This window comes from Euprymna scolopes, chromosome 14, assembly GCF_053919585.1.
Source record: "Euprymna scolopes isolate OS-2025 chromosome 14, ASM5391958v1, whole genome shotgun sequence".
NCBI classification, from domain to species: Eukaryota; Metazoa; Mollusca; class Cephalopoda; order Sepiida; family Sepiolidae; genus Euprymna; species Euprymna scolopes.
Window position 1 is genome coordinate 48,339,526 of NC_136495.1, and position 23,384 is coordinate 48,362,909.

A 23,384-nucleotide genomic window follows, 5' to 3' on the forward strand; every position below is an offset into this window, starting at 1 on the left:
TTTTAGAGATAAATTTACCAGCCATGAATGAACACATTCAACATTAATTCCTAACTCACATCCAGCCCTCGTTAGAATGCAGGTAAATACTTATATTCTAAAAAATGTATAGTACTAAAAATGAATAAAAATGATTAAAACATTAATTTAAAAAAAAAAAAAAAAAAAAAATGTACAACTACATAAAATCTTAATATGGATGCCACAGAAATTTTCCATCATCTTTTATTCTTATTTTAGACCTATCAGATTAACTGCTTTGCCGGAGAATCTGATTTCATCTCAATAATAGCTAACAGGGCTATCCAGTGTTGCTTGGTACTATTAAAAAATAGAAGAGTTTAAAAAATGTGTATAACATCTTTGTATTAAATTTTTTTTTTTTTTTTTTGTGTGTTTAACAGCATGTCCACCCTTGTTGGGTTATTTTATGCCGAATCATGGTTTAGTGTTTAAATATATATTTTTTTATTTATAAACAAAATTATTTGAATAAATATATTTATAATTGAAGTATAGTTTGCACTAAGATTTGATTAAATTCATAAACTTTTTAATACAAAAATAAAAAATGTAAATGTATAAAATGTATTAAAATGCGAGTAAATTTGCAATAAAAAAATTTAATACGAATTTGCGTTATGTGTGTGTAAATTTGTGATGATAAATATTTTCTACTTGGATGTAGTTGCGTTTGTGTAAATTTGTATAAAAGTGTTATATTTGCATAAAAATATTTAAAATAAATTTGCATTACGTGTATATTAGTAAATATTTACTACTAAGGTGTAGTTACGTTTGTGTTAATTTGTATAAGAAAGTAAAATTTTATTTAATTATACTTATGTATATTAAAAGTGCAAAGGATTAGTTTACAAATACTAATCCGTATTGATTTGTATTGTCTTGCTTATTCACATGTATATGAAAATCTATATTTTTGTATTTATACCAATTTCTTACAGGTAATCGATTGTGTTCGACTTTTATGTTTTCGAAAAGTTCTTTTATATTGCTGTCTTTGTAATATTTTCGTCTTATAGGCAGAAAATCAATGCATTCAGTAAGAAAATGTTTTGTTGTTAGCGGAATATGACATGCAATACACATTAGCTGGTCTTCTCCTTTAAGTAAATATGATTGGGTTAGGTATGTGTGACCTATCCGCAATCTCGTCAATACAACCTCTTCCTTTCTATTTTTCCTGGAATATTGTTCCCAGTTACTAATTATTGGTTTAATGGCATATAGTTTATTGTTAGTGTAACCATTCCAATAAATTTGCCATTGTTTTTTATGCATTCGTTTATATTTTTTTTAAATCCGTATAGGGAACTTTAAAGTTTTCATCTTGATTTTAGATTTTTGTGTTTTTATTGCTGTTATAGCTGATAAAGAGTCGGAGAAAATTACATATTTTGTGTTGTTATCCCTGGAGATGAGATCAAGTGCCAAATCTATTGCACAAACCTCTGCATTAAAGATTGCGGTTTCTTTCAAGAGATGCTTCTTTTTAATCTTTTTATTATATACAGCTGCACTGCCTGTTGCATCTACCTTTTTTGAGCCGTCCATAAAGATGTATGCATGTTTAGGATAATTGTATTTGATTTGTTCAAATTCTTCTTGATAAACAAGAGGGTGAGTTTTTCCCTTACAGTGTTTGCTAAGATTTAAGTCAACTTTTGGTACTGTAATGTTCCAAGGAGGTATTTTTGGAGTAAATGTTTTGTGAATTTTTGTTATCGGGATCTCTGCTTCTTCAATAATGGGTTCCATTCGTAGGCCAAATGTTTTAATAGCTTTTTCTTTTTGTTGAAATAAATGTTTGTACTTGGGATAAAAGGTGCAGTCGTGCGCAGGATTGTCAGGATCTGCCTTCAATTTTGTATAATATAGCAGTGCTAACTTGTTATAACAAGTTAGCACTGGGAGCTTTTAGGTGGAAGCTCATTTGCTTTGGCATACAAACTTTCTACTGGAGATGTTCTGAAAGCTCCCAGTGCAAGTCTCAGTCCTGTATGGTAAATGGGATTTAAAATTTTAACATAGGATTTTCTTGCTGCTTGATATATACAGCTGCCATAGTCAATTTTTGATCGAATTAGGGTTGGTTGGTTTTGTTTTACGGCATATCAACCCTTTTCGGGTATTTAATGCCGAATCCAAAGATTTTGAAGAAAAATTTTTTAATAGAATATATTTGTTGTTTTCAAGTCGGTTTCTATTTAACTCATAGTTGGGACCCTAACAAGTACTACCACTCCGAGTCAGAGTGGACCTGGGAGCAATGGTAATTAAAGGGCGGCCCACACTCCCCAAAGCCTGCAAACTGAGGCCTCACCACTGGATATAGTTTAAGGTCATATCCAGGACCTCGAATTAGGTATCTGTACAGGTTTAACAAGGGCTGCCTGTCAGCTCCACAGTTTGTAGGAGCTAGAACACGCAGAAGTTGCAGTGTTTTATTACATTTTTTTTAACATAGTTTATGTGGGGAATAAAATTTAGTTTTTTATCAAAAATCATTCCTAAAAACTTGTATTCATCAACAAAGGGGATATCTTCTCCATCGAGTTGTAATTTGGGATCATTGTGTAATTTGTGTTGTTGATTGCAAAAATGAATGCATTTAGTTTTCTTTTTTGAAAATTTAAAACCATTTTCTTTTGCCCATTTATTCATTTTGTTTATACTGTGTCGCAATTTTCTTTCAATAGTATGGATGTGCTTGGAACGATAGCTTATAGAACAATCATCTACGTACAATGTTCTATTTATGTTAGGAGTAACTTCCTTTACTATGTTGATTTTTATATTGAATAGGGTTGTTGATAGTATACTACCCTCTGGCACACCTTCCTGTTTATTTATATCGCTTAGAGTAGACCCTATGCATACCTTGAAGGTTCTGTTCGTTAAAAATTTTTTGAATAAATTCAGGAGGTCTACCTTTAAGTCCAAAGTCGAATAGATCTTTCATAATTCCGAATTTCCAGGTAGTATCGTAAGCTTTTTCTAGATCGAAAAAGACAGTTGTGGGGTGTTCCCCTCTTATGAAGGCTTCTCTGACATAGCATTCTAAGTGGACCAAATGGTCAAGACATCCCCGATTTTTACGATAACCACACTGTGCATTGGTTATTAGTTTATTTGTTTCTAAATACCAAATTAGGCGATGATTTACCATTCGCTCTAATGTTTTGCACATACAACTTGTTAGTGAAATTGGTCAATAATTTCCAGGATCTGAAGAATCTTTTCCTGGTTTTGGTATTGGAATAATCGTTGTCTGTTTCTAAGATTCTGGGAACTTCTTTTTAATCCAGATGTCATTGTAGATTTTTAGTAAAAGTTTCAATGAAGTTTTTGGAAGTATTTTCAAAAAACTATAGTGGATCTCATCTGGTTCTACGGCTGTGTTGTGTGATTTGTTTATGGAATTTTCCAATTCTCTTATTGAAAAAGGTTTATTATATTCTTCAAAGTTTTTGGAATTGAAGTTTAGCTTGTACTTTTCAATATTTTCCTTGATGGTTTGGAATTCTTTGTTATAGTTTTTTGAAGAAGAGTTCTCTGAAAATGTTTTAGCTAATTTTTTTGCTATAGCCTTCGTTTCTGCTATTTTGGTATTTTCAGTAAAAAGATGTTTAATTGGTATTGGGTTATGTTTTCCAGAAATTTTTTTTAACCATTTCCCAAACTGTTTTTGGTTAGTGGAAACATTGATCTTGCCGACATATTCTTGCCAGCATTCTTTTTTGGCTTTCTTAATTATTCTGCGTGATTTTGCTATATGCAATTTGTATTCAATTAAGTTGCTTGTTATTGGTTCTTTATTAAATTTTCTTAATGCTGCTTTTCGTAGATTTATTGATTCTTTACATTCTTTGTTAAACCATGGTCTATTCTTTTTTCCTGAAGTAATGTTTTTGGGAATGCACTCTTCTCCTATTAATATTAATGTTTGTGTAAATGTTTCGATTGTATCAATGTTGTTTTCTGTCAATTGTTCTGAGCAGAGATTCTTGAATTTTTCCCAGTTGGCTTTGTTAAGCTTCCATCTTGGTGGATGTTGAAATATTTTTTCATGGCTTTTGAGAATGATTGGGTAGTATCAATACCACAGGCATCATCGAATACGCTCCAAGAAAAATCCAGATAAGTGGAAGGGTCACATATGGTTAAATCAAGCGAACTGAGCGATCCATTTGTTGGATTGATTTGAGTGGCTTCTTTTTGGTTGAACAAGCATAGATTATTTTTATTTATTAGATTTTCAATTTTCTTTCCCTTTCTATCCATTTTCTTGCACCCCCATAAGGTATTGTGACTATTTAAATCCCCTAGGAAAATAAAAGGTTTGGATATTTGCTCTATTAAGTTCTCCAATTCATTTTCATCTATTTGTTCATATGGTGGTATGTATAAAGAACAAATGCTTATCGGTTTGTGTAAAGTTGCTCTTATGGCAACAGCTTGCAAAATTGTTTTTAATTCAATTTGGCTCTGGGGTATGTTATTTTTAATGAATACTGATACACCACCAGAGGCTGTAAGTCCTGTATTATGAATGTAGTTATATTGTTGATAGTGTTTTATATTCAAATTGTCCTCTTCCTTAAGGAAGGTTTCTTGAAGACAAATAACCAAAGGATTAAATTTGGTTTGCAACAATAAAATTTCATTCTAATTTGCCTTCAACTTACGGCAATGCTATTGGATTATCTTGTAATTCATGATGATTTTTTTTTTGGTTTGAGGAGTAACTTCAGTTTCCATGTCTTCTAATTCAGTAAATCTATTTGTAGTAGTAGTGGCTTCTATTTGTGGTAATTTTTTTATATTATTTTGTTTTTTTGGTAGATGTATCTTTTGTTTGTTTTTCAAGTGTGTTTTTTTCACCACGGGGAAGACATATTGGTGACCTGTGTGGTCTTTCTTTTGACTGATTTTGTTTTTCCTTAGTTTTGTCTTTTTCAGCATCTGCACGACATACTGGTGATTTTTGTGGTCTTTCTTTTGATCAACTTTGTTTTTTTGGATGTTCTGATTTGGGTTGAGAACTTGTTTTATTGGTAACGTTAGTTGTTAATTTAATGGGATGATTTATTTTTGATGATATGATTAGTCTGATTTCATTTATAAATTTGGACCAGTCGTTTGGTCCCAATTGTAGCAATTTGTTTATTAGCATTTCGTATTTGGGGTTTTGGTTAGTGATGTTGGATGATATAAAACTTGAGGTGACTTGAGAGTACGTCTTTTCCTTCATGTATCCATCTAATATTTTCCTGGCTTTGAGGAAGGAAATGTTTTTAGTATGTTTTATTGACACTACTTCCTTTTCTTTCTTCCAGATTCTGCATGCTCTAGCATAAGCAGGATGGTTTTCTCCACAATTTGCACATTTACAATCGAGATTGCAGTCATTGACTGTGTGGTCCGGATCTCTCTGGCCACATCTGCCGCACACTGCTCGTCCACTACATGCATCCTCATGGTGCCCAAACTTCTGGCATTTAAAGCACCGAAGTGGGTTTGGTATAAAAGGTTCAACTTTTACAACTGTGAACCCAATTTTGATTTCTTTTGAGATAGTGGGTCTATTAAACTGCATAATGTAAGTGTTCGTAAGTATCGGCTGATTCTCTTTTTTATTGTAATTCTTTTAACGTTTGTTACTCCTTGGTTTTTAAGTTCTTTTGCTATCTCTTCAGTAGTGCACATTGAGAGGTCTTTCAATCTTACTACACCTTTGGATGTATTCAGATACTTGTGTGGATAAGTTTTGATAATGTTGTGGAAAGTTTTCATTCCTAGGAGAAAAATGGCATGTTTTTCTCTTTCCACTGCCACCAGTAGGGTTTTATTTTTTAAAGTTTGTACATTTTTGGGGGGTAATATATGCCGATATAATTTTGTGTATAATAAATGGTGATAAGTCTGTTATATTGGTTTCTTCGGTGGATTCCAATACAATAAATTTTGAGAATGTTTGGTGTAGTTCATTATCTGAACTATCCGAGTCAATGTGTAAGCACTTGGAATTTTTATAATTGGCCATATGTATATTTTAAAATTCATTGTTTATGCTCCCCACCCACCTCGGAGTCCAATATTGGGGCATGTTAAGGGGTAAACCCATTTGCCTTGTCATGCCTGGGCTACATAAAACAGTATATGTCCCAAATGGGAGCCATGAGCACCTATATTGCTTAGGTTACACAATCCAAGTAATTTGTATCAACTTCCGGCACATGTCATGACTTTATTCATTTGGCACATTTGACCCTAGCCACTGCCTTCTAACACATGGAAAAGAGGGGAAAATATGTACATAGTTTACAGTGGTACAGGGTAGAACTGTATTTGTTACAGTTTGGAGAAAATTGATAGAGAAGTAGAAGATGTGTTAGGGCTTGACGTAACTAGCCGATTGATCAGATCGGGCCCCTCCGACCACCAGTTTAGTCTTGTACGAGGCTAAAGTGAAGTGTTGCAACTGATGCCTTTAATTTCCTTAGATATCAGTTGCTCAGCCACCAGGATCCTTTTCTTAGGTATTACGGGTCGCCACCCATGGCCAACAGGTGGCCCCATTGAGAGGCTTTTACTCTCTGCAGGGGGACAGTCGGTTATTCTAATGTCCCACTGACGGGGTTGGGAAGTAAGGAGGAAAAAGAAAGGAGAGGGGAAGGGGGCTGTTGTTTTTGCTTTTATTTTTGCAGAACATAATTAAGTTTTACAAAAGAATAGAAAACAAAAACAGAAAATCGATGTAGGTGCATTTCGTCTCAGGAATTAAAATTTCTATCTCTCTAACTTTCATTATTTAGCATTTCAGCCTTTTGTCATTACTGTATGAGCCATTGCCAGATGGATAAAAAAGAAGGCTAAAAAATTAAGCAATTTTAAGCCAAAAATATAGATGAATGCATGCTCAAAAGATAGTCGATTTACTCCTGCCAAAGTCAACTATTTTGTTTTAAATTTTGACCACTTAGCAGCTATTTTTGCCGATTAAAAAACAAAATCAAAAGTATCTCTGAAGTTCAAATACCCTATATATCAAGGGATAGCCAAAAAATTAAATCAGCATTAAATTAAAAAAAAAAAAGAAAAGAAAAAAAGTTCATACTTTTTGAAATGGTAAAAGGCCGAGATGAGCAGATAGATTCCAACCAAAGTGCCAAGCGCGATGAAAATTGCTGAAAGAAAATAAAAGTTATGATTTAAAAAAAAAAAAAAAAAAAAAAAAATGTAACAAAAATAACAAAATGTGTAAAATTTAATGATATCAACACAAGACACTCTTTCCGTTGCTTTAACTACTTGGAAAAAGCAACAAAAAAAAAAAAAAAAAAAAAAACTAAAATTGCACAATTTTTAAAGGTGAAGAAAGCAAAATATGTGACCATCTCACAAGTTCTGTTTGGATTTTAAGTCACCAAAATAGCATCAGAAATACGAATTATTAAAGCAAGAAGTTATTTTCTGAAAGATCTATTTACAAATTTTTTTTTTAATGGAAATTGCCCCAGACAAGGTATGAAGCCATTAGATGTAAAGAGTTAAAAAAAACAAAAAAAACTTCTAGGTCAAAAACTAGCCAATGCTAAGATAGATAGATTCTGACACAGAAAGCAGAAATTCTTCCCTCTTTGTCAGAAACATCGCTCATAGAATGCAAGGACAAAAGGACAAAATAAAGGAACCTAAAGTCTACTTTTTTTTAGAGGAAATAAAATGTTGATCTTTTTTTTAATATTTTATTTCTATTTTAACATGAAAATCCTCTCATAATATTCTTCATCATTCAACTTATTAATCCTCATCCTTCAGTGGCTTTTTGCCTTGATAATGTGATAGTTTGTGGACCTTGAACCGAATCTAATGATGCAATGCTGCAAAAATGGAAATTAGGAAATTTACTAAAAGTAGAAACCTAATTAAGGAAAACTTAACTGTCTACGTACGATCATAGCTGTTGGCAGGATTGTTGGTGAGAGATGGTTCAGAACAAAGAATTTGGGATCCATTTTCATTTCTGACAACTTCGGTATTGAAGATTCCATCTTCTTGGAAATGGAAACTATTCCTGGTGAAAAGAAAAATGGAAGAATTTATAGCAGAAAATCGTTTTTTTAGTTTAAGAAATCATTTATTGAAATGAATAGGTAACAAAAATTTCAAGCAATTTTAAAGACCTATGTTACTTATGCCAAGTTTGATAAAGATTTTAATAAAATTATCTTGAAGATATCATTAGAATTAAAAAAATATTTTTATTTGCTGTTTGTTCAGAATTCCCACTATATAAAAAAACAAAAATAAAGAAAGATCTGTATGATGTAGATACCTGTGATGGAAGGAAAATAATAATAATAATCAAGTAGTTTTATTTTTTTAAATAAGAAAATCAAATTTTATGGCTAACTGAGGAATGAATGACTATCTCATGAAGCTATTTTGAAAACAGTCTCAAGAAACAAGGGAGATAACATGATTCAAACTTGCAAGATTTTTGTTGTAGTATCTACAAATAACCTATTTATTTATTTATTTGCGGACTGTTATCCTCATCTTCATAGTTGTTGTTTCACCACATTTTGTCCAACTCATCCTCCGGCCTTCTTCAGGTGGTTAACCGTGACAGGATAGGAATACTCAGTCTCTTAACTGTATTCACAATAATTATTGTCTTCCATAGTTAAATTCCAAATTTCCTATTAATTGCTTAAAAATTATTTAAAAAAAAAAAAAAAAAAAAAAAAAATAGAACTACTTTATCAAGTTACATAATTTTTTTTTAATACAATATTTTCATTTTGCCATGGATATGTACATCATACAGATTATTATTTTTTTTTTTTATTATAGGAGGGGATTCTGGACAAACACCAATTATTTATTTAAGAAAAATATACAAGGGTGACCATTTATATTTGAAGAATTACTTTCTTTACATTGAAAGGTAGGTAGGGCATAAACCAATCCAAAAATCTGGGGGTGAGAGTGTTGGGTTTTTTTTTTTTTTTTTTTTTTTTTACATAGACATCCCCACTTATCAAGGCCAACATCTCTTCTGTGAGATAGAGGTTGCAGGGAAGATAAAAGGATATTTCCTAGGAGACTACGAAGCCTATTTTGAATTCTATCAAGGCAGGACACTGGCAGTTATGAAAATTAAAAGTAGCAACAACAAAACAAGTAAAACCAGTCAGACTAAAGCAGACATGAATGATCAACAAAATCATTGTGAATACAAAGAAAGTTTTTTTTTGTTTTATTTTTTTCATTTAATTTTGTTTGACTAAAAAATTCAACAGAAACATTTGAAGAATGCATTCTTTTTCAAAGCGTCAAATTATTTTGTTGACAAGTTGTTCAGCAAAAAAAAAAAAAATAATGTCCGATTTCTCGACTTACTTTAAAAAATTGATTTACACTAATTTTTTGTTTTGTACTAAATTTCACCTGTTTAATAATTGATGTGTATTCTTTAATAAATTATAGTGTTATGGTTAACCACTTTTTTTTCTTTTTTTTTTAAACTCTTGTTCATCCCAAACAAGGCATATTGTCACTTGGATGTAAGGGTTTTTTATTTGGGACTATGTTTACAAGAGGCCAAGCAAGAAGAGCAAGATATGTGTTTACATTACATTTCAACTTCTGCATGTCAGTACAATCATGGACGCAGAAAACAGGGAGAGAATTCCAAAATCTAGCAGACCAAAAAAAGAAACTATTAGAGGAAAAGGCTTTCAGTCATCTAGGAATCTCTACAACAGGGTTTGTACAGATTTTCAATGTCCATTTTCAAAAACTTTTCAAAGTTTTTCAAGGTCTTCTGCAGACAAAATTCAAGTTTTCAAAACAAAATTTTATATATAAACAATGATATAATAAACCAAAAAAATTAATTCACAACAGGAAAAGTCATTTTCATTTATCTTTCATAAAGTAGTTTTAAAAGGTCACACGGTTATTTATATACAACAAAACTGGTCAACTATTTATAGCTTTCATTGATTTTGTGTTTTCAAGTGTGTGGTTTCAAGGCACTTACACCCATTTTGTTCTAAACAAATACCTTTTCACATACACAACAATATTTATTTTTCTCTGACCAACTTATATTTGGCCAAACAAGCACAGTTAAATGTTGTCATTTTTTCCCCCCATTATAGATTGGTGTACACTGTGTTCATTTTACTTTAAAATTTGGAATTTCCAGTATTATATCAGAAAACTAGTGATATTATAAGGAAAACATCAGATAGTTTCATGATAAAGGGATGTAACTTTTGTATCCACAATAATATGATGCAATTTCAGAACAATGTATTTCAATTTTATTTTCAATATATTTTAACAATATTTTAATGGTCATTTTACTAACACCTAAAAAATAATAGCATCTATTTCAATGTTATTCCTATATCTAATAAAAGATGCACAGAAATCCCCTCTCTGGACCAAAATACCGTAGGTTTACAACAACAGATACCACATACAAATTTATTAGGTTTACACTTTTCGCAATTACCTTATTTGACTACAGAATGAAATTTAAGACACAAATTTATAATGTTAAAACATTACATTTTAGTCCTAAGAGTATCATCATCACAATCACACAGATATACAGTGGAAGCTAATAAAAAAATCAAAAAAATCCTACTCCTACTACCTTTCAACACCAGGAGATTTTCTGCATTAAGCTCGTATATGGGGTTTTGCCCGAATTTTCTGGCTCATATTCTTATGCACATGACCATAATCTTCCACTTCCTCTAACCCAAAAAATAATAATTTCTCTCTCCTCTCATTTCTCACTCTCATTGGCTGAAAAGTTTATATTCTGTCATTCTGGAATGAACAAAACCTAATTTGCATTTTGTTATTTATTTACTTTAGTTACAGTGAGAGACACTCACAAAAAAAAAAAAAAAGGAAATCACAAGTATATTTTATTTTTATAAGAAATATAACGATATAATAATTCGTTTTTACTAAACTATTACTACAGACGAACAAGATAAAACAATCCTTTCCTTTTTTTTTGTTTTTTTAAATCATGTTATTATTTCACATGTGAAGATGTGATTTTTTTTGGTTTTGTTTGTGTATGGAAAGTTATTTTGGTATTTTCTTACGACCTGCCCCAGCTTAGTGTAAACACACCAACTCTCCCCATGTTAAGAATGGCTTTCGGAATAAACACCCCAACCTCCCCATGTTAAGAATGGTTTTCTATGTTGATGGGGGGGGGTGTTAGTTCCGAAAGCCGTTCTTAAGGTTGGAGGGTGTTTATAATATGTTGGCACAATGTTACTCTGCCCTTTCTCATAGATATAGGTTTGAAAGTCAATTTCTAAAAGCTGTCCCACAGGGATGATTGATCAAAGTACATTCAATCAAAATACTTATAAAACAGGCATAAGGGTGCAACATTGTAGCAATGGGATAAACGTTGACCCCTATCTCATTGCTGCTTGGTTGATAGTGTATGACCTATTAGATTGAAGACTTTTTTGGGATCCTGTCCAAACATTTATATTATATTTTTGTGTGTCTGTTGGACCCACTTTTTCTCTGAAACTACTGGGATAACTTGGCTGAAATTTTGTATGGACCTTTGGTATAATAAAATGCAGCAAACACAGTCTCATGGTATTTGTTTGATGCACAGCTATGATTAGTATTTAATGCAAAAATGAGCAGAAATTTAACCATATTTAACTATCAATTTAGCACAAAATACTCATTTTAAGTTAATGGGCTATAACTTTTGCCCGTTTTTATTGGACTAAAAAGTCCAATTTACAAGTAATATTCTCCAACTACATATAGAAATTAAAAGTAGTAAAGCTTAGATCTGATAAGCTCAAAAGAAGATTAAATCTGGATGGTTTAGCGAGATGTGCGCATCACAGGAAACTTTCTTTGTTTGGTCACCCTGAAAAAGAATATAGATGAGATGGCTTAGATTACTAAATGTAGACCAGTTAAGATAGCAGAGTCAGTTGTCAGATGAAGCAGGGCTCTATGGACAAATTTATCTTTAGTTGACCTTTGACAACTAAATATTTTCGTTTCCTAGCCAAATAGAAAAGTTACTCACCAAACCCACATGATTTTTAGAATGTGACATTTTCCTTCTGTGATGAATAAGTGCATCATAATGATTTTTCTCTATTTTTTTAATGAGTATAATTCTAAATATGCACCCACTTTTATGTTGAGATTTGAAAGTATAAACGTTTGAATTTTTTCAGGATTTTTTTTAAACAGCCTTCATTTAAAAAAAAAAAAAAAAGTATATTGTTTTATTGAAACTTTTATTGTTTAAATAATTTGATCTTCAAAAAAAAAAAAAAAAAAAAAAAAAAAAAATGGTTGAAATAAGCTTTGGAAGATTGTAAGTGCAAAAAAAAATACAATCGCTAGGAGATGAGTTTAATTATTTCTAGTAACCACTTGAAAAAAAAAAAAAAAAAAAAAAATCACTCGCAAATGCGACTGTTTCATTCGCAATGTAAAGCCCTGTGAAGACTAAGGAAAACATGGGAAGAAGTTGGTAAAGATGAAATTGAGAGAAAGAGGGATAAATAAAAACCTGGACAGATCTAGGTTTGAAAGTCAATTTCTAAAAGCTGTCCCACAGGGACGATGATTAAAAAAAACAAAACAGAATAGAGATTTTGCACCAAAACTAAAAATATTTCTTATGTTTTTATTATCTGAATATTGAGAAAAATTTTATACTACCAAATATATGCATGTTTCAGATGTATATTTTTACTTTATATATACATATCTAAGATTTAGTACCTTCGATCTGATGTCCTTATCAAGTTCCTTAATTTTTTTTTTTAAACTTATTATACAAAATTAAAAGTATCTTTCCTAGGCATGGTCCCAAATAGTAGCTTCTTATGTCCAAGTGGCAATATATCTTGTTAGGGGCAAACGCAAGTAAAAAAAAAAAATGTAAAAATAATATTAGAAACAATTGTTCTGCCATTTTAGCCTTCCTTTTCCATAGGCTTGAGCAACATACTTAAAATGATCTGGACCTTTTCACTACCAATACAAAAAAATAAAACAAACATAAAAATAGCTAAATATTGGGTTATTTCTAGACAAATCATGATATATATTAGACATCTTAAAAAAAAAAAAAAAAAAAAAAAAAAAATTATTAGAACTTTTCTTCATTTATTCTAGACATATGGGAAGATTCCTTCATGGAACTCATAAACATTACAGGCAGATTAAAAACAAAAAAATTTTGTTTGTTCAATGGTCGTCTTTCAGTGTTTGAATTTCACAGTAGACAATTGTTTTTTTTTTTTCTGTAGCATTCCAATTATTTACTAGCTGATATCAATTATCATAGATGTGATTGTTTTTTATTTTATTGTGATTTAAAGAAAAAAAATTAAATTATTTTATAAAAAAAATATTTTCATTTGAACTGATGTGCAGAAGAAAAAGATTTGGGAAACCTGGGTACTTCAGCTAGTTACATAAACTTATCTTTTTGAATTTTGCAAGTCAGGCTGAAATTATACTTGAGTCGATGAATCAATCTTTGCTTCTGATTGCCCAATTTTTATTTGTTATTGTTGGACCACGTTATTGGCAATACAAAAAGATACTTCAGTACAATTTATTTTTTAAATTACTTAGTCTGACAAAGACAACTTGTAATATGAAGCATTTTTAAATAATCACCTAAAATCAGCTAGGAGGATAACTCATATTTTTAATTAAAGAATATAATAGTTGTTTCCTTTACAACTAAAATTTTATTTCTTTTTTTTTTCATAAGTTTAAAACTGTACAAATATATATATATAAAAAAAAACTAAAACAAATCTCAGGCAATACCAAGTAGGCCTAGCTAGTATATATATATATTAGTTATGGGACGATTCCAAAATTTTTCCACATTCCAATACAATTACAGATTCTGATTCTTTTATTATTTAACTACAGAATGGTTTTTCTTTAGATTATTGTAAAAACCCATGTGATATATTTTCGTGAACGTAAAATTAATCGTGTGGATGATCTATACATTTTAATTTTGTTTGTAGCATAAAACCAGTACACATTTACCATTTTATCTTTAGCACTAATGGAAAATTAAGTTTTAAACAAAAACAAACTAAATAATAAACAATTACAAGAATCGTTTTTGGCATCAGAAAGTAGGCACAATTTTCTGATTCCGATACCTTTAAAAGTTCCGATTTCCATGATTCCTGATTCCGACTAATCGTCCCAACACTCTCTCTCTCTCTCATATATATAAGTAAAAATGTATGTAATATATCTGTCAATATGTCAATACATCAGTAATTAATGACTGCTCTCGAAGCAAAACCAATACAAATATGAAACGAAAACTACTAATGAGAAACAAGCACTGATGTAGACATACAACCAATTCTGTATTTGAAACCATGGATGACAGTTGGCTGCTTTTATCTTGGTATAGGGCTTTCTTTTAAATTCCATAAACAGACAGGATAATATAGAAACCACATTTATATGATCTATGTAATACTAAAACTGTTATGTTCATATTATTATTTCTTCTATCATCCGACGAATAAAAACGCAGTACAGGTGATAATAATAATTAAAAATAAGATAAAAGATATTAATCAACACATCTGCTCGATCATGACCGACAGAATGAGAAACTTCCAAAACTAATTTTTTTTTTTTGTGTGTGTGTGTGTGTGTGTGTGGTACTTGTAATCATTGGCTACACAAAAAAAATGTGGTGGAATTACAAGTTGAGAGAGAATAGCCAGTGTGCAAGAAGTGTAAAACAATGGAAATAGATGGGAACTCAAATGTGGAGAAAGTATATTTGGAGAAAGGCCATGGAAAACATGGGAGGAAGTGATAAGAAGGAATTGGTAAAAAATAAAGACCTAACCAGAGGTAGGTTAGATTAGTAATCAATTTTTTAAAGCCGTCAACACATGCCAGCATGTAAAATGGATGTTGGACCGATGATGATATTTTAGCAAATTCAAAATATATTCTTAAATAAAACATAACATGGCTAAACAGAATATTTAAATGTAGAAGAGAGACTACCAGTCTTTTAATTCACCACTCATCATCATTTATCAAGATTAAAAGCCACTCGAGGATAATTGTTAATGAGATGACATGTTAGTTGAATGATGATCAATATTATGAGAGGATTGAAAACTGAATGAAAGAAATAAAATTTGAAAAACATTTATTGCAAGTATCTGATATTAGATGTGAAGACAGCCATGTTGTAGTAGCAATACACATGAAAAATTGAAATAGCTTGAAATATTTCAATATTTGTATGCATAGAAAGAGCTTGATGAGCTAAGAAAGAATCTTTTTAAATTTTTAAAATCTGATTAAAATTAAGGAAGTTATGGCTATTTTTGTGCCTCACACGTTTGGATATTTTCCCCTCTTTAAGACCATATGCGTTTCGTCACATTTTTTACACTACTTTTTCAGTAAAAATGTCATATCTTTGTTAAAACACAAGACTAAAAAATGAAATTTACTGTATAAGTGTATTTTTGTACAAGGAATCAGAATATGCAACTGAAAATCTCCCAAAGTTTATGGTTTCCAAATAATCTGCAGTAAATGTGCATAAATATGCAGCAATTCCTTAAAAATGCCATGTATCCATAAACAGAAAAGAAGTTGGAGAACTCAAAGTTGAATTGTAATGTGCTTTATGTACAAAAAACTTAAATCTAAACATAAGACCATTTAAAAATGAATATATTGCAATATTTCTTTGGTATTATTGTAGATTAACACCTTCTGTTTAACCCCACTCAACTCCTTCTGACCAACCCTCCAAAATGTGATTCTACCTTTTTAGGAAATTATGTATAAAATGCCATGAAAAACTTTAATGAAAGATAAACAAATTATTTTAGAATTGAATGTAAAATAATTTCCTATTACAGATCATTCTAGCATTTTAGGGCAGTTAACTGTTTTTTTTTTCTATGGGAAAATATGCATGCTTTTTTTTTTTTTTTTTTTTAAAGATGATTATGTGTAGTTTTAAGAGGGTTTCTATGCAATGAGAATATGTGGAGGGTTGCCATTCGGACTTTGAATTAATTGTAGGGCTAAGGAAAATTATGTGTGAACATACTGAAAACTTGACAGAGACAAAACTAACAAAAACAATATTAGAGGGGGGAGCGGTTAGTTTCACAAAAATTTAATGTAAAATAATTCACCATTTCCTGGCCATTCTAGCATTTTAGGACAGTTAACCAATTTATTTTTATGTGTATTTTCTTTAAGGAAGGATCTATTTTTTGTTTGTTTGTTTTAGATGCTTGTATGTGGCTTACAGAGGTATTTTGTTGGAGGGGGAGGGGGGCTTGCCACTCGAACTTAGTGTTATTGTTAGGGTTAAAGAGTGTTTTAGGAGGAGACTTGCCACACATAATTTGGATTAGAGGTGAAGTTAAGAGAGCTTTTTTTCAAAGAGAGCGTTCATCACTCATATTTACTGTTAGCGGTTCATAATTATTGGCTTTATATTATATATTTAGTTTTAATTTAATAAGAAACTGCGTTGCGAAATTTCAAAGAAAATTCCATAAATTTGTTGATTTCTATTTTCGAGGTTGAAGGTGTTAATTCCATAGGCCGTTTATACTACGCTGGAGCAGGTTGCAAAAATATCTTTCGCTTAATAAGTAGAAAAAAAAATTAACGAAATAAAAAGCTTCCTAATTGTAGTTTGATGTGTTTTCTAACTGCTTTTAAAATTTCAAGAATATTGATATAGATTTTGAGGGTTTGTATTACTATACACATAGATTCGAAAAAGTTGTCAAAAAAACAAATATATAACAAATAAATGTTATCAAAAGCAAGTTACTTTTCTACCTAACTGGATAATTTTTTAGTGTTTTTATTTAATGTAACATGTTTATTCAGCTTGAAAACAGTGTTTACCGATGTTTTGGAAAATTTTAAATGGCGCCCGCCGCCCGACTCTCTTGAAACGGTAAGTTTGGGGAAAAGAGTTAAAAATAAAAAAGTAGACAAAATACTGCTAAAAACTCGCTCAATATATGTTACCGTGACATAGGCTGACATATATTCGGTGAGTTTTTAACAGCATTTTGTATAGTTTTTTTTTAATTTTTAACTCCTTTTCTCAAACTTACCGTGTCAAAGAGAGTCGGGCCGGGCGCCATTTTTAATTTTCCAATACATCGGTAAACACTGTACGTTTTTCGAGCTGAATAAACATGTTACATTAAATAAAAACACTAGAAAATTATCCAGTTAGGTAGAAAAGTAACTTATCTTGCCTTTGATAACATTTATTTGTTATATATTTGTTTTTTGACAACTTTTTCGAATCTATGTATAACGAGATTTTGATACTTATTTTGATTTTGAAAAAAAAACATTTGTGGCTGTTCGCAGTAAAACATTGTTTTAATTCGCTGTTCAAAACTAATTTAAAGAATAAAAGTGCATGCAAGCTATATATCTACAAAAGTTTATTTTGTTTTTTTTAACCATGTTTTTAAATTTGACAAAAAATGTTAGAAATTGCAACAGATTCATAATGCCGAATTGGTTGGGATTGTTGTTATTATACATTCTGAAAACCGAATAGTTCTAAACTAATGTTATTCTGATAACAAAATAGCTCTAATTAAACATAAGAATATTTATATTCATATTTCATTATGTTTTCATTTTGTTTCATTTTGTTTTTCTTAATTATTTTCATTATGTTTCATTTTGTTTTTCTTAATTCGTTCTTGAATAAAAATTAAAGAACGCGTGTTTGTTTATACACTGTGCTATGGCTGATTCTACAAGCTGTAGCTGCTGCTGCTTCTAGTAATTTGACCAAATTCGAGAAATAAAAACAATTTTTTTTTTCGGGTAGGTCCTTTTAAATTATCAATTACCGCGGTCCTACTCAACATAAAATAATACTTTTAATTAATAAAGATAGTAAAAAGATTGATTTACTTACTACTGGGTGTCCGAAGAATTTTTTTTTCAAAATGTTCGATACTCGGTATATTAAAGTCTTATTTTTAACACGACAAAAAAAGAAATGGTCAAAAATATTTCGGACACTTGACAGTATTAAGATTAACACCTCTTCTTATTGATTCCCAAATTTCATGACGAAATTCTTCATACAATCACAGTACGGACCTTTAGAAAACAGGGGGGGGGGTCATTACAAAACCTTACCGAAAACGCCATTTTATGACGTTCACATTTTTATCACTTTATTTGCTTAGAACTCTTAAAATATATAATGTACATTCATATTTATTAATTCATTTGAAAGTATATTCATTTCCGAACAAAACAGTAGTAATTTGAAGACTTGAAGTGCTTTGGTTTAAAAAATATGGCTATTTTAGTAGAACTACCTTGAAATCTGATTATCCAAAGCGTTTTTTCGTCCGTGTGTATTACCAGTTGTAGCCCACAGGGAAGCAAACCCATGGTAATTTCTGTAAAAAAAATCCTTCCCAAATCTTAACAACCACTAGTTAGTGCTTAGTATTGATAGTATTGATCAATACAAAGGTGCACATTGGAAGCATATTTTTGACCAGCGATAAAATAAAAACTGAGGACTGTTACAGTCCAAATCAGAACAGTGCCTAGAGAAGAGCATGTCAGAGTTATTGGCAGTTTTGTGTCTTGTATACACACAAGCTTATCATTGAACAGTAATAAAAGAGGCTGTTGGACATTTATGCATGAAACTTGGTGGACAAGTCACAAAAAGATTATTTATACCATATATAGTTGAATAATTACAGAAAGGATTGTGAACTTTATTAACAATTCCAAGTTTTTATTTTTTCTGGGAGGGGGGGGGGAGATGACCTTATTGCTATTTTATTTACCTCCTCTTCAGGAGATTAGACACAAGGTCAAGTGTTGGTTTGGTGAAAGTGTTTCTGTGAAACAAACTGGATTTGAACCTGGCACATCCAGGTTTTCAGCCAGTGTCATTAACCACTTAGCGACAGTGTTCAACATATTTAATACTCAGGTAATGCCAGGTTGTCTGCTAGTCGATATAAAAAAGATATTAGTTATTATTATACAGAGTGGAGCAGAGCAACTTATTTACGTTTATATTTAAATAAGCAAGTTGCTCTGGCCCACCCTGTATCAGTCTGATAAAGAATAAGTAATCTGTAAAGTAGTTTCTTAGCTAGTTCAAACATATGAGAAACAGAAAGTAATTTGGAGTTATTGGCTTCTTTTCTTGTTTTTAAGATAATATCTTTAGTGCAACAGAAGTTCGAGGCACAAGAGAGGAACGAAATAAAAGATAAGAAAATGTTTGTTTTTCTGATAGGAGATAGATAATAAAAAATGAATGCATTGCAAATGGCGTTTTTCTCAGGATCTCTAATCAAACAAGTCCCAGTTAAAGAGAACTTAGTTTTCAAAAGGTCCAACTAAAGTTGTAATATCTATTATCTATAAGCATCGTTCTAAAAGTAATGCCTCCTATTTTTTTTAAATTCTGCCTGAATGGATCGCAAATTGCATTGTTATGATGACTGAACTTGTGTATACATGAACTGAAAGGTTCATCTATCTGCTGCAGTGTCAGACTCTAATAAAGCAACCCCTGTCATGGATGTGTGTCAGAATCAGAGATGCGTCATTGAATTCCTGGTAAAAGTGCGTTGAGAATGATGGTGACTATGTAGAACAATAAATTCTGGAGCACAAAAAGCCGCTCGTTTTAATGATACCACCTTGTAGCTCTTCAATTTTTTGCGCTTAAAAAAAAAAAAAAGGTTTCACTGTTGGCTTGACCTTCATACTAGAATATGTTGTTTTGTTTTAAGTTTATATTCAACATTTATGAATTCCATGATCAAGTTCTTCAATTTTATAAAAGAAAAAAGAAAATACTGAAAAAAAGGTTTTTAATAAATTTTACAATTCCACACAAATTAAAATAGCTTTTTTTTCTATTTAAATATTTTTTGGCATTAAATTAAACATTTAAACAGGGTTATTTATGTCATTTTGTTTTAATAACATGGAATAAACTTATCTCGACCTTCTGTACTTTTCAAAAAGATTTCAATTAAATGCTACATATATTTTTTAACAAAGTATAAAACCAATTTAGTCATACTTTACCTACCTACTTATTTTAAATATTAAAATGACAAATTAAAAAAAATAAAATAAAATTAGCAATTTATAAAATTCACTTGTATTCTACCCTTATATTCTTTATTTGGAGATTTTAAGAAAAGAACTAATATTTTTTGGCAAAATAAACTATTCCAATATATATACATGGTGCCTTCAATAAGTTTCCAGACTTTTTTCTATGGGAACTTTCATTGATAGCACACACACATGAAACTCTAATCGCCTTTGAAGTAATATCCTCCTGCTGCAATGCACTTGTACCATTCCAACAATTTCTAGAAGACCCCATGAAAGTCCTCTTGTGTGCACATGCAAATGATCCTTATCACAGCCTCTTTCATCTCCTCAATGGTCTCATGACAGGTTTTCCTTGAGCTTAGGAATAACCAAAAGTCACAGAGAGCAAGGTCTTGACTATAGAGAAGGTGAAGAACTGTCTTGATGTCCATCTTGGTCAAATAGTCTGATTTTCTCTGAGCACCCTTTGGACAAACTTTGCGCTAATCTTCAGCATCTTCAGTTCCTCGTGAATAATTGTGTGTACAGTTTTCACACAGACTGGAACTGTGCACTTATTGTCTCTATAGATACATGACGGCCCTTATATATGAAATTCTGGTTTTTGACTTTCTAACTCTTCCCACACTTCTCATCCTTCACATACTCCCTGCCTTCCTTGAATCTCTTATGCCACTCAAAAACTAATGCTTGATTCATGCAAGATGGTCTAAAGGCAGTTTGAAGCATTCCATACGTTTCTGTGGCATTTTTTCCAAGTTTAAAACAGAATTTTATTGCATATCATTCTCCTAAAGTGTCCTTTTGTCCAGATTGCATTTTTGAAATTCATAAGCTGTGACAATCAGGCTTGAGTATAGTGTATAATGCCACTCACGTTACTAATCTCTAAGTGTAAAGATGGACACACATCACATGTAAACATTTTTTTCCCCCTGCTACCACCACCTACTGTACACACACACACATAACTTTTTAATACAATTGAAAAAGGTTGAAGGAACTGATGAAAATTCTGTTCTTTTAGAAAACATTTTTTTAAGACATTTTGTATTTCTATAAGTCAGCAAACAAGAAATAGAGAAAAAATATAAACATTTATATATTTTTTATATTGATTTTTTATGCATATTCTTTATAGGTTTTGTTTTGTCAGCCTTGTAACTTCTTCTTTCCTTATTTTGCTCTTGAATGACTTGTTATTTAGCTCGTCTGTTTGGAGTCCACGGGATTGAAGACTCGTGGTGAGGTCTTTTTCAGGCCTGGTTTGTTTTGAAATGGTTTTACCTTCCTCTCCATTTTTATTATTTAGCATCAGGTGGCATCATGCCTTGTCTGAAAAAACTGCCATAAAAAAAAAAAAAAGAAAAAAACCTATCCTAGGCCGACTAATATTAATTTGCCAAATGTAACTATTCTGCACCATTTTTATGTCCCGTTACAAAGATTAAAATCAATGATATAATGTTGCGAATTTGCTGTATCGTTATTTTCATGGAAAGTGTTTTCATGGAAAGTGTCTTTGCCCCCCCCCTCGCCAAACTTTCATAAGAAACATTCGTCTAGCTGAAAACACTATCAATAATTCCCCCCACTCTTTATCTGTGCCTAAACCTAAACGTAGATTCCATGAACAAAGCTTCTTTCTTAGAACTGCACGCCTGTGGAATAGTCTTCCGTTTTCCTGCTTTCCAGCTGACTACAATATGGTTGTCTTCAGTCTAACCTAAATAAGTTCTTGATGAGCCGTCCCACTTGTTAACAAATTTACCGAATTTCCATTACTAACAATTACTATATTGTCCAATTTCCACTGTACACTCTTTAACCCTTATCCTCGAATGGCCTCTTGGCCTTGATAAGTGCAGATGCCTATGAAAAAAAATAAATAAATAAAAAATACTAACCTTACATTTAGAATCCTTATTCCAATTTTAAACAAAATCCATTGCATGTTTCTAATTCTAGGAAATGTTTAAAATTTAAGACTTAAGCCTAAGGGGTCTTAAGGAGAAACTGAAATTTAGGTAATCTTGCCTAACCGGTGTTTAATGATCATGGATCAAATTTAATACAAAATGTAAAATTTTTCAGTGGGAGTTTGAGTTCATATTATGAATTCTATAACTCTTAAATGCTCTATGAATTTTTTTTTAAATAATAAAAATGAAATTTGGGGAATATTCATCAATTGATTTCTAACATAAAACAAAACAGATTATTCATGACAGGCTTTCACTCCCTCTTTGCATCCTATGCACAAATAAAATTAAATAAATCCTCCTATATACAGTGCCTGGTATTTCCAAATGGTCACCCACCTGACCAAGCTTAAATGTTGCTTAATTTCAGTGACCTAACAGGGAGCCAGTGTGTTAATGTCATCATGCTGTATATGAAAGTAAATATAGCCCACATAATTTACTTTATGTCTGGCAGCTGTATTCACAAATTCAGAATACTCATTTAATTAGTTTAGGAGTGAATCTTGTACAAATATCTAAACATATACACATACCTAACTTTATACAGATAGAGATATATTCTCCTTAATAATATAAAGTAAAACCAGTCGGATTCTTGATTGTTTTTGGTCATCAAATTTTTTTCCCAGAAAAATCAATATTTCATTTTATTGTGTTCAATGTTGGTCCATGCTATTAACAAATAAATGGAATTTAAGTTAATTCCTGGCATAAAAGAAATTATTGTGTCAGATTTTTTTTTGTATAGCCGCCATTTTGTTTTGTAAATTTTTGTCCATTACATATTTATATCCCTTTCTTTGGAAGAAAAATTATAAAATTTAGAAAAAACAAACAAAAAAAAACAAACAAACTAAAACTGACAAATCAAATTGCAATTAAAAACACTACTGTACAACGCCAGGTAGGTACTGCTAGGCTACAAACTGTCAATCTTGCTTGCTTGTTTGCATAATGAATGTTTTAGATGTTGAAAATAAGAACGAATGAGATGAGAAATGTATTTGAGAGGAATAAAGTAGTAGTAATACAGAATGGAATGATAAAATTGTCGCGCTAGAAAAGATGACAGGATTCCATTTCCTTTGATGAAAAACAGTTTTCTTTTTTTTTGTTGCAAACCATCTACTAGTTGGC

The 23,384-nt window shown here is 31.0% G+C and overlaps 1 protein-coding gene across 1 annotated transcript in view; it reads right to left on the reverse strand.

The window, feature by feature from the left end:
* The window catches only part of LOC145292984 (heparan-alpha-glucosaminide N-acetyltransferase-like), a 77,164-nt gene that overhangs the window by 30,560 nt on the left and 23,220 nt on the right, over positions 1–23,384 (reverse strand). The window contains exons 4-5 of the mRNA XM_080139226.1: positions 7,980–8,101; positions 7,142–7,211 (exon numbers count right to left, since the gene is read on the reverse strand). Of these exons, the coding sequence (XP_079995352.1) occupies positions 7,142–7,211; positions 7,980–8,101 (192 nt within the window). The remainder of the gene's footprint in view (positions 1–7,141; positions 7,212–7,979; positions 8,102–23,384) is intronic.